The sequence below is a fragment of the Engraulis encrasicolus genome, chromosome 17, assembly GCF_034702125.1.
Source record: "Engraulis encrasicolus isolate BLACKSEA-1 chromosome 17, IST_EnEncr_1.0, whole genome shotgun sequence".
Lineage (NCBI taxonomy): Eukaryota > Metazoa > Chordata > Actinopteri > Clupeiformes > Engraulidae > Engraulis > Engraulis encrasicolus.
Window position 1 is genome coordinate 43,925,185 of NC_085873.1, and position 11,443 is coordinate 43,936,627.

An 11,443-nucleotide genomic window follows, 5' to 3' on the forward strand; every position below is an offset into this window, starting at 1 on the left:
ATCCAGTCGTTCCACGCATGCTCGTTGACCACACGATGGCGCCAAGAGCCCATGCTCTTTGCCAGTGAGAAAACAATGGCGGCACTTCCTGTTGATTTTCACATGAAAGTTTTGCTTAATTTAAAGTCCCTAAGCGACTATAAATGTTGTGGCTTCCATATATTGATGTAAAAGTGTCCCACGAAGTAATGAAGCACAACAGAGTTACTCCACATCACCCTTTCACCGGTTCGTTTTTCTAAGCTAAGTGGGTGCTAACTAGCATTTGAAAGAACCAGACCCAAAGGGGATTTCTGCAGCCTTGAGTCCACTGAGGGAATTCATTTTCGGGCAGAAGATTAGCTTCTGTCCCAGTAGTAAACAGAGTTCCCCGGAGGTTTGGCGACCACGCCCCCACGCCTTATTTGGCTCACTCAGCATGTGCGTCCTCAGTCAAATCGCAATGCTTTATTTTCCCCAGACGTTTAATCGCATTTAAGTGAAAGTGCCATGTATACACGTCGCAAAATAACTCTTAATCCGATCTATTTAAATCTCCTTTATTAAATCGGACTTAAAAACATCATGTAAACGTAGCCAATGACAGTGGGAGTGGGAGTTGCACAGGCTTTCACTTTCATCCCTATCTATGACGAACTCTGGCTCTACTTTCCTCTGTATTTAACACCAAATTACGCAGATTGAATCTCATAACAATTTATTGGGATTAGGGCATAGTGGTGTGCATTGCTGCAATCACCATTCGATTCGATTACGATTGGCTGTTTTCTGTATCAGTCTATCAGTTTTCAATGCTTTGAAGTGGTTTTATTTAATTTCACATTCATTTGCTACTGAAATATCCACTGAACTTCTGTGACGGAAGTAATTGAAACTTAAAAAATTTGCTGCATCGATTCTGGAACTTGCCGCATTGAATTGAATTGTCCATGCCCCGCATTGCATTGCATCGTCGAATCGATTATTGCACTATTAGCGCATATCATCTTCAGGTAAAATATGTAATTTTTTAGGGGATTGGATAAGAACAATCACTCGCATGAATGTATTGGCTATGGTGTAGTATGGATACGTAGCCTGAGGTAACGGTGTGCACAGGCATAGGGTGTGACGCCAAGATGGATAAAAAAAGTGACTCCCATGGTGACTCTTTTAGACTTTGAATTTTATTGTGGGTGCGAGCGGCTGCAGAGACTTCCGGCTCCAGGCGAAAGTAAATGTCCGGTTGTCAATGTTGAGTTTGTGGCCACATTAACTACAGCTATCGGTCATCGTTTATTGTGGGGAATAATTAATGACAACTGTCTAAAAATTCACAAGGATCTCTCTAAAATATGGAATCCCATCCTTGCCTCCTGTGATGATGTGAAGGACAACAGAATTGTATATCAATATCTCGCAAAAGCTCAATTCTAATGTCATCTTCTCATTTGCAATCGAGACAGTGAATGAAGAATAGTCCACCAAAAGTTGTTGTGGCTAGGCTGACAGCAGGGAAACTTTATTGTTTTCTCCACAGAGGAGGGGCATCAACAAAACACGAGGCCACAAGCACAGGTTAAGGACGAGAGTCCACAAATTGGAAATGTAACCTTCAGTCTAATCCAGTGATTCTCAAACTTTTTCAGACCGAGGACCACTTTGTCCCCCCAAAAATGTTCAGGGACCACCTGTCAACTGAATTGAGAGTTGACGGGTGCTATTTCGACACTTAATATTGATGCAGATCACTTACTTTTTATTCCCCATTTACAACCCACTCTTATTGTGGTGTAAATATGACTAGAGGCATGTTTGGCTTTGTAATTATGTTACAAATATAGCCTTCTGCTAGCTTGTCTTGGAAAAGTAGAAATCCCTTTGCGGACCACTTGATCTCTGTCGTGGACCACCAGTGGTCCCCGGACCACACTTTGAGAATCACTGGTCTAATCCAAAGAACGCAGAATGTATAAGAACTGTCACCTGCTGGAAAATGCATGGGCCACCGTGCAGTACGGGGGCATAGATTGTGGACACGGTTGTTCATGGGCACTGTGCATGCGCCATGATGGATAAAAATTGTTGGCCAAATTAACTGCAGCTGTCGGTCAGCATTAATTTCAGGTTATAATTAAGAACAGCTGACAAGAACAGCTGTCCTATGACCTGTTCCACACTCCAACCCTGGCGGTAATGGCATTGCACTTTACCATTCCTCCAGTGCTGTCCGTAGAAGAAGAAAGTGACTCCCCTCGTGGCGCCGTACTACACTCTGATGGCATAAGTAAGTCATCATATCTCTATAATCCTTGGTCTCACCTGACATCATACTCCATCCAATCAGTCAGTCATGAGCTGCACCTGTTTGTTACTCTATGTACATCCATTACAGACCCGGCTGCAGAACCAAGTCGTTGGACGGGCATTTGATGGACTATGGGGGCACACCTTTGCGGGGGGTATGGGAGTGCTCCCCCTGAAATTTTTTTATTTCTTAGATGCAATTTCCTGCATTTTAACCAAATTGTGGGCTCAGTTTCAGCTTTACGGAACATTACCTTTGTTTCTAAATATGGGACAATCCCATTATTTCAAAGGATCACTGTTCACTTATTATTTCACATTTAGGTCTACTGACAATGTCTAAGTAGTGTAGACTATTCATTTATTTGTTTATTAGGGCTATGGTGGTTAAGCAAAGGTGGAATTTTATCTTATACTTTATATTTACTGTATTCAGAAAAAAATACTAATTTGTTGCATATTGTTAGAGCCATTTTCTATGTTTAAGTAAAATGTTTATTTATGTACATAGATTTTGTATTTAGAATTTATATTTAGCAGAATTACAGTTAATTTGGATACTTAGGAAGTATTGTATATATATTTAGTGTTGTACGAATTTCATTTTGTAATTTTGTAGTTTTTTACCTAGACACTAGATACTGTGGTGCATTTTGATTGGCTGCTGATATTAATATAAAACCGTCAGGACGCATGAAGAACGTCAGTGTAGAAGCCACGAACCATAGGAGCATCACAGTCTTTTGACCGTCACATTTCAGTTAGTTTTTAGATAGGAGTTAGGAATTCATCTTTTGTTTTGAATTATTTTAAGTTACTATAAAGAAAGACATCAAACTTAAGTTTTGGCCTCCAGACTTTTATTTCTGTTTTGTGTCGCGTCCGAAAGTAACTCTGAGGTTCATGGCTAGTGAGTCATCTGCACTCACACATATTAATGACCATATCAGCATGTTTAGGTGAATAATGCCCTCCAATGCCCCCCATCACCACCACCACCATCAACACCCTTGTGGGCCCCAATTTTCAGAAATGTAAAAAAAAGAGAATATATTGAAATATTGAAAATAGGGGTCCACAAGGGTGCGGGGCCCACCGGGAAATGCCTGCTATGACAGATGGCCAGTCCAGCCTTGATAATCAATAGGCCCTATGTGAAGGGTATTCACTGACCTGTCAGAACATGGCATCCTTTTCAAATGCAATCTTGTGGTAAGACATTGCAAATAGAATGGTCATAACCAGTAGTCTTAAACACTAATGATAAAAGTGGATCAGCCAACTGTGTGTCTGAAACTTTTATGAATGTCATATCTTGTGTCAAATGTCCAGTCTTATTCATATTTTAGAATAGCACAAAATGCACTTGATTAATTTATTTATTTATATATTTAATTCAATAAAAATATTTAAATATTGTAGGCCTATCGTTTAGTAGGGCTAATCTCAGTTCTCAACCTCTGCTCTGTTTCGTTCTTTCCCCTTTAAAAATATGGATAGGCCTATAGTTTTTAATGGCAGTGGCAGTATTTTTAATTACTTAAGTTCAAACATGAACTAGCCTTATAACAAAGCGGTTTTATCTAAGAAGAGTGCCTTGGCGTCCTGCCTTTAAAAAAAAAAATATTTTCTACGTCTTGGCCAAAGAGCACCTTCAAACCACCACCAGTTTTACCACTTGAACGCTGCAGCCCTCCAGCCCCCTACCTTTTTTTTATATAGTTTTTAGTTACTATTCCTAACTAGCCAGAACCCAAACAATTCTCTCTCTCTCTCTCTCTCTCTCTCTCTCTCTCTCTCTCTCTCTCTCTCTCTCTCTATCTATCTCTCTCTCTCTCTCTCTCTCTATCTGTGTGTGTGTGTGTGTGTGTGTGTGTGTGTGTGTGTGTGTGTGTGTGTGTGTGTGTGTGTGTGTATAGATGAATTTTCCATGTGCTGTTCCTGGATGCACTATGTGTCCTCGCCGCGTGGTGGCAACCTTCGTCACGTTCGTTACCATGCTGAGTGAGCGCGCGCTGCACTGACGGAGTTTCGCACTCACACACGCGCTCCAGAGCCGTTCAGTGGAGCCGTCTCTCTCTCTCGCTCTGCCTGCCACACTCACAGCATACCGACGAACCGGCTTCTCCGCTTGCCTTCTGTGAGGCTGGCACTGGTGGCACAGCTTGATCATTTCAAGTTGCTCTCCTACCGTTGCTCGCTTCTCTCGGTTGTTTACTCTTATAGACTCTTGTTGTTGTGTGGTGTGGTGTAGTGTGTTGGACGTTAGACTACAGACATCCATCTCAACTCATTTGCGGGAACAGCAGGATTGTGGAGGCTGCCTTTGGAATTATTCAAGCGTGTTGTCGATATTCGGTGTTCCATTTGCAGACTGAGCCCACGAGCTGAGAGGCTTTCATCGCCACTTTCAGAACCTTTTTTTTGCTCTTTGGGAACATCTTATATGCCTGTAGAAAGTGGCCGACTCATGATCTGAGAGAAACAAAATCCAAGTTTTCACTCTCTCAGTTTGTGGAAACATATTTCTGTGCTCTGGAAACCTTGAGACAATCACGTCGTGGGCTTCTCTGTTTGAATGGATGTATGGTGAACCACCGACTGGAGACCGTTACTTTTGTAGGCTATGTGAAGGGTTATTTCTAGGAGCGACACCAGTGCGTCTTTTCAGCATTTTCTCTTGAAAATTACACAAGAGAAAGACGCGCACTCCGTGGATGTTGGAAATAACTTCGACCAGTTTGCTGATTATACATTCAACTTTGCAGATGAGTGGCATTGATCTTCACAGTACACGCTCTCCGTGGACCTATGCGTGAGGCTATCGCCTTTTATTTTGATCAAGTCTCCGAACAACGACATTTGAATTGAATTGGCACTCGACTTGCCACAGATTTGCCAACTCCTGGTAACCTAGTTCAGGCAGCCAAGACCGTCCAGGGAACGCGTAGCACAGACACACGACTGGAATCAGAGCGATCGCACAGACAGGCACCGCTCAGGTGGACTTGATCGGAGCAACATGTATCCTGCGTGCCGGGCACAGGCTGCGTTCTACGCCGGGCTTCTGGGGGCAATGATGGGCTACTCGACCAGAATGAAGTGGCGACCCACTTGGATATTACTGCTGCTGCTGTCCATTCACTACGCTACGGCTCAAGGTAAGAGGACCTGACCAACCACTAGTTTCACTTAACCAGCGCTGGCCGACTGGCGTGGGACTGAGAAGAGCAACCGACTGGCTGTGGCTCCACCAGCCTCGGTCGCAGATGGGGTTGTAGGATGTGTCATTTCGTCTCGCTGTGTTTTCTCACCAAAACGACAGGCAGTTCACACCGCCGACCCATATCTTAACACCTCCAAAAACTCACACATACACGTTAATTCTGAATCATACATTACATAGGCCTATCTTTAGTAGTGTTAGGTTACTTAATTATTTTTAAGGAATGGCGCTAAGTGTAATTTTGAACCGGTTGCTGGTTTTATTCAAAGTGTCGCTGGAAATGTCGGTCGTTCTCTTGAGTGTAGAAAGACTGAAGGAGGGAAACCGAGCGCCATATGCTTCCTTGTCCCCAAATCTAAACCGCCACTTCGCTGCCAGAGTGTGTGTGCGCGAGCGCGCAACCACATTGCTGCCAGCCCACTAATGAACGGCTGCTACAATTACTGTAGTTGAGGAGAGAGAGAGAGAGAGAGAGAGAGAGAGAGAGAGAGAGAGAGAGAGAGAGAGAGATAGAGAGAGAGAGAGAGAGAGTGCATGGTTGCTGACAGCTTTTGCTGGGCCCAGGACAAAGTCATCTGAAAAGCCCCCCTTCTAGTACTCAATACATATACACTGTTACAATGTAATGACGACCCCGCCAGCTTCCCTGTGTGTGTGTGTGTGTGTGTGTGTGTGTGTGTGTGTGTGTGTGTGTGTGTGTGTGTGTGTGTGTGTGTGTGTGTGTGTGTGTGTGTGTGTGTGTGTGTGAGAGAGAGAGAGAGTGGGGTGGGGATGTGGGGGGGGGGGCATTTATCATAAAGACAATATGGAGGAGAGGAGAGTGCTGGCAGTTTGGCTATGGACAACTCTCCTGTGCGTTGCGAGGACATTTTGCACGACATAAAAAAGGGAAAGAGGGGAGAAAAAAAAGAGGCATCGTACTTCCTCCATCCCTCCTGTGAAATGGTGTCTGGCATATGTTCGCTGCTCATTCGATTCGCTGACTTCCTCTCACACACAGATAAGTGCAGTTGCCTTTGGCAAAGGTGCTTTAGAAATGAAATCTCTCTCTCTCACACACTCTCTCACACACACACACGCACGCACACTCTCTCTCTCTCTCTCTCTCTCTCTCTCTCTCTCTCTCTCTCTCTCTCTCTCTCTCTCTCTCTCTCTCCCCCTCTCTCTCTTTCTGGCTGTCTGTCTTTCACACCTCCTCTGACATCATCCCGTTGTACCTTTATATGACCTACCTGCATCCATTTTCTCTTTTCCTCATTCGCTCTCTCTCTCTCACATCATCATAACACATGAAGAATATCAAACACGGCAACACAATGACAGACATCAATCACATCCTTCAGGGTACACAACCCTCCACCTCTCTCTCTCTCTCTCTCTCTCTCTCTCTCTCTCTCTCTCTCTCTCTCTCTCTCTCTCTCTCTCTCTCTCTCTCTCTCTCTCTCTCTCTCTCTCTCACACACACACAGTTTCTCTCTTTCTCTTCTCTCTATTTCTAATGTAGACCTATTTCTCTCTCTCTCTCTCTCTCTCTCTCTCTCTCTCTCTCTCTCTCTCTCTTTCTCGGTTGTCATCATTTGCCATTCTCCCTGTGTGTGTGTGTGTGTGTGTGTGTGTGTGTGTGTGTGTGTGTGTGTGTGTGTGTGTGTGTGTGTGTGTGTGTGTGAGAGAGAGATAGAGTCTGTGTGTGTGTCTCTGTGTGTGTGTGTGTGTGTGTGTGTGTGTGTGTGTGTGTGTGTGTGTGTGTGTGTGTGTGTGTAGTGGTGATTTGCATCCAGCGGTGGAGTGGCCTTGAGCGAGGAGGGAAAATGACTCCCCAACCTTTATAGTCTTGCTTACAGACAGCATGGGGCCAACTACCACACACACACACACACACACACACACACACACACACACACACACACACACACACACACACACACACACACACACACACACACACACACACACACACACACACACACACACACACACACACACACAGCATGGTGCCAATCATTGGGGACAAATAAGTGCCTTTTACACACACACACACACGCACACACACACACACACACACACACACACACACACACACACACACACACACACACACACACACACACACACACACACACACACACACACTTCAGCAAACTCTCAAGATAAGAGCACTATGAAATGCTGTTTACAGCACACATGAAGAATATCAAACATGGCAACACAATGACAGCCATCAATCACACCCTTTAGTGTACTTACCCCTCCTCTCTCTCTCTCTCTCTCTGTATCTCTCTCTGTATCTCTCTCTGTATCTCTCTCTCTCTCTCTCTCTCTCTCTCTCTCTCTCTCTCTCTCTCTCTCTCTCTCTCTCATCCTCTCACTGTCCTTGACTGTGATGATGTACTCAAAAGAGGTATTATGATGATGTGTCAAGTCCTACAAGTGTGTTTATATGTCAATGTGTTTGTGTGTGCATGTGTGTGTGTGCGCGCACATGTGTGCGTGTGTGTGTGTTAGTGATGGGATTGTGTGCGTGTGTGTTTGTGTGTTTGTGTATGTGTGTGTGTGTGTGTGCGTGTGCGTGTGGACACTTGTGAGTGTGTGTGCTCACGTGTGTGTGTGTGTGTGTGTTTGTGTGCCAAGTCAAGTTGGCTTTATTGTCAATTTCTTTACATGCACTGGTCATATGGTTATGTGGGTTAAGTGTTCAGCATCCTGATTGCTTGGTGTATGAAGCTCTTTGCCAGCCTGGTGGTATGGGAGCGGAGGCACCTGTACCTCTTTCCAGAGGGCAGGAGACTGAAAAGTTTGTGTGCAGGGTGGCTTGTGTCCTTGATGATCATCAGTGCTTTGTGGGTGAGGCGGGTGGTGTAAATGTCCTGCAGGGAGGGGAGTGGCGTGGTGGTGTGTGTGTGTGTGTGTGTGTGTGTGTGTGTGTGTGTGTGCGTGCCTTTGGCCTTGCTTGTATATTCAAGATGAACACTCAGGAGGCCAATGGATAGGGAAGGCTATGCAATTGTAAACTAAAAGGCAAGGGAAAGAGATTGATAGGCGCAGAGGGAATGAAAGGAATAGACTGATAGAGGTGAAAAACGAAACAAAAAAGAGTACAGTATATACCACAAAAACTTGGGCGCCATAACACACACAAAGCAAGCGCAGCATCTGCAATCTCAGAGCTTTTATCCTGAAATTATTCTAAGAACTCCCTTTTCACTCAGAGAAAGTGAGCGGAACAATGAAGAGAGAGAGAGAGTGACAGAGGCAGAGAGAAATGGTATGTGTTAGGGTTGTAGAGAGCATGTACACTCCTTTACCAATCTGTTCACCTTTCATTCTTCTATGTTCTCTTGAGGTTCAGAGGAGACAGGAATTAATTAGTCTTTTCCCCCCCTTGCCTTCACCCTACCTCTCCACCTCTCTCTCCTCTCCTCTCCTCTCCTCTCCTCTCCTCTCCTCTCCTCTCCTCTCCTCTCCTCTCCTCTCCTCTCCTCTCCTCTCCTCTCATTTTTTCATTGTCTTCTCCCTACCTCACCACCCTTCTCCAAGTATCTCTCTCTCTCTCTCTCTCTCTCTCTCTCTCTCTCTCTCTCTCTCTCTCTCTCTCTCTCTCTCTCTCTCTCTCTCTCTCTCTCTCTCTCTCCTCTCCTCCTTCTATGATGGAGAGAAGCCTGAGTGACATTATGATGGACTATTGTCCTCACCTCTATCCTACTCTCCCTCGCTTCCACTCCATCTGCCTCTCTCTCTCACTCTATCTTCCCTCACTCCATTGTGTTACATTACTGCTTTCCTCTTTCTCTATATAGGCTACAGTATATGTCTGTCCCTCTAGGTCTCCATCTCACCGCCCCCCCCCTCTCTCTCTCTCTATTATCCACCCCTCTCTCAGTCTCTCTCTGCCCCTCTCCCTCTATCCCTCTCATCCACCAACCTCTCTGCCTCTCTCTCTCCCTCCTCTCCACCCTCTCTCTGCCTCTCTCTCTCTCTCTCTCTCTCTCTCTCTCTCTCTCTCTCTCTCTCTCTCTCTCTCTCTCTCTCTCTCTCTCCCTCTATCTCTCTCTTATGCACCACTCTTTCTGCCTCGCCCTCTCTCTTCTCCACCCTCTCTCTACCTCTCTCTCTTTTCCACCCCTCTCTCTGTCCCTCTCTGTCTCCATCTCTCACCCCTCTCCCTATATTATCCACCCTCTCTCTCTCTCTCTCTCTATATTACTCTCTCTCTCTCTCTCTCTCTCTCTCTCTCTCTCTCTCTCTCTCTCTCTCTCTCTCTCTCTCTCTCTCTCTCTCTCTCTCTCTCTCTCTCTCTCTCCCCTCCACCTTTCTATCTGCCTCTCTCTCTCTTCTCCTCCCCTCTCTGTGCCCCTCTCTCTCTCACTCTCTCTCTCTCTCTCCTCCACCCCCCCTCTCTCTCTCTCTCTCTTTCTCTCTCTCTCTCTCTCTCTCTCTCTCTCTCTCTCTCCCTCTATCTCTCTCTCTCTCTCCCTCCCCTCCACCTCTCTCTCTCTCTTCTCTCTTTCTCTTCTCTCTCTCTCTCTCTCTCTCTCTCTCTCTCTCTCTCTCTCTCTCTCTCTCTCTCTCTCTTATCTACCCTATCTCTCTGCTTCCCTCTCTCCATCACATCACCTCTGTCCTCTTTTTCTCACCAATTATCATCATTTCCCCTTCTCTGCCCTTCTCTCCTGCACTTACTATGCCCTCTCCTCTCCACTCTTTGTCATTCACTTTCCTCTTTTCTCCTTTCCATTTTTCTCATCTCTTCTCCTGTCATTTTCCTCTCCTCTCCTCCTCTCAGATAATGCCATTTTCCTCTCCTCTCCTCTCCTCTCCTCTCCTCTCCTCTCCTCTCCTCTACTCTCCTCTCCTGCACTCCCCTGTGCTCTCCTCTCCTCTCCTCTCCTCTCATCTCCTCCCTTCTTCTGTCATTTCCCTCTCTTCTCCTCTCCTCTTTTCTCCCCTCCTCTCCTCTACTCTTTTCTCCTCTCAGATAATGCCACTCCTTTATTCTCCTCTTTTCTCTCTCATGTCATTTTCCTCTCCTCTCCTCTCCTCTCCTCTCCTCTCTGCCATTTCCTCTATTTTCCTCCACGACTTTATTCTCCTCTCCTCTCGTTTCAATCCATCCCCTCTCATTTTCTGTCCTTTTGTTTTCTTCCCTCTGCTGTAGTCATCTGTCATTGGCTGTCATTTTACTCTCTCTCTCTCTCTCTCTCTCTCTCTCTCTCTCTCTCTCTCTCTCTCTCTCTCTCTCTCTCTCTCTCTCTCTCTCTCTCTCTCTCTCCCCCCCTTTCCTCCTCTCACTTTGCCTCTCCTATTTCATGGGTGAAAGTAGTTTTCGTTTCTTACTTGTGTTACCCCCCACCCACAGACAATAAACACAAGCGCTGCATGACTATTTCAGGTATCTCATCTAGGGATGTAAATAAAACCGAAAAGTATCGATGTATCGGAAGTATCGGCCGGCGATTTAATCGAATCGCATCATATCGTGGGACATTCTTAAGAATCGAACCGAATAGCATCGTATCGTGGGGAATTCTTCAGTATCGAAAAAATTCCAATCCCTGATTTAAGAAATTGATACCGTATCGTATTGTCATGAAGGCTGTGATTTACACCCCTAGTCTCATCATAGGAGGACACTTGTCTCAAATGCCATAGTGTGGTTGACCTTTCTTTTTTCAAATGTGGGTTTTTGGGCAGCTTTCAACCTATTCTCTTACTGGACACCAGCTGTAAACTTTATGCCGGTGCTGCACATTTATGCACCATAGGGGTGTAAATGACAGCCTCCATTTCGATTCAATATCGATTTCTTAAGGCAGCGATTCAATTATTTCCGATACTTAAAGGTACACTGCAGGAAATGGTCAAAAAAGTCACAGTGTACCTTTAAGAATGCCCCACGATACGATATGATTCAATTCCTTTTTTTTGCAATTACTT

At 45.2% G+C, this 11,443-nt stretch overlaps 1 protein-coding gene across 1 annotated transcript in view; it reads left to right on the forward strand.

Moving 5' to 3' along the window:
• Positions 1-4,343: 4,343 nt before the first annotated feature.
• LOC134467062 (protein sidekick-2-like) overlaps positions 4,344-11,443 on the forward strand; it is a 590,275-nt gene continuing 583,175 nt past the window's right edge. Inside the window, exon 1 of the mRNA XM_063220987.1 lies at positions 4,344-5,447. Coding sequence (XP_063077057.1) covers positions 5,309-5,447 — 139 coding nt within the window. The 5' untranslated portion in view covers positions 4,344-5,308. The remainder of the gene's footprint in view (positions 5,448-11,443) is intronic.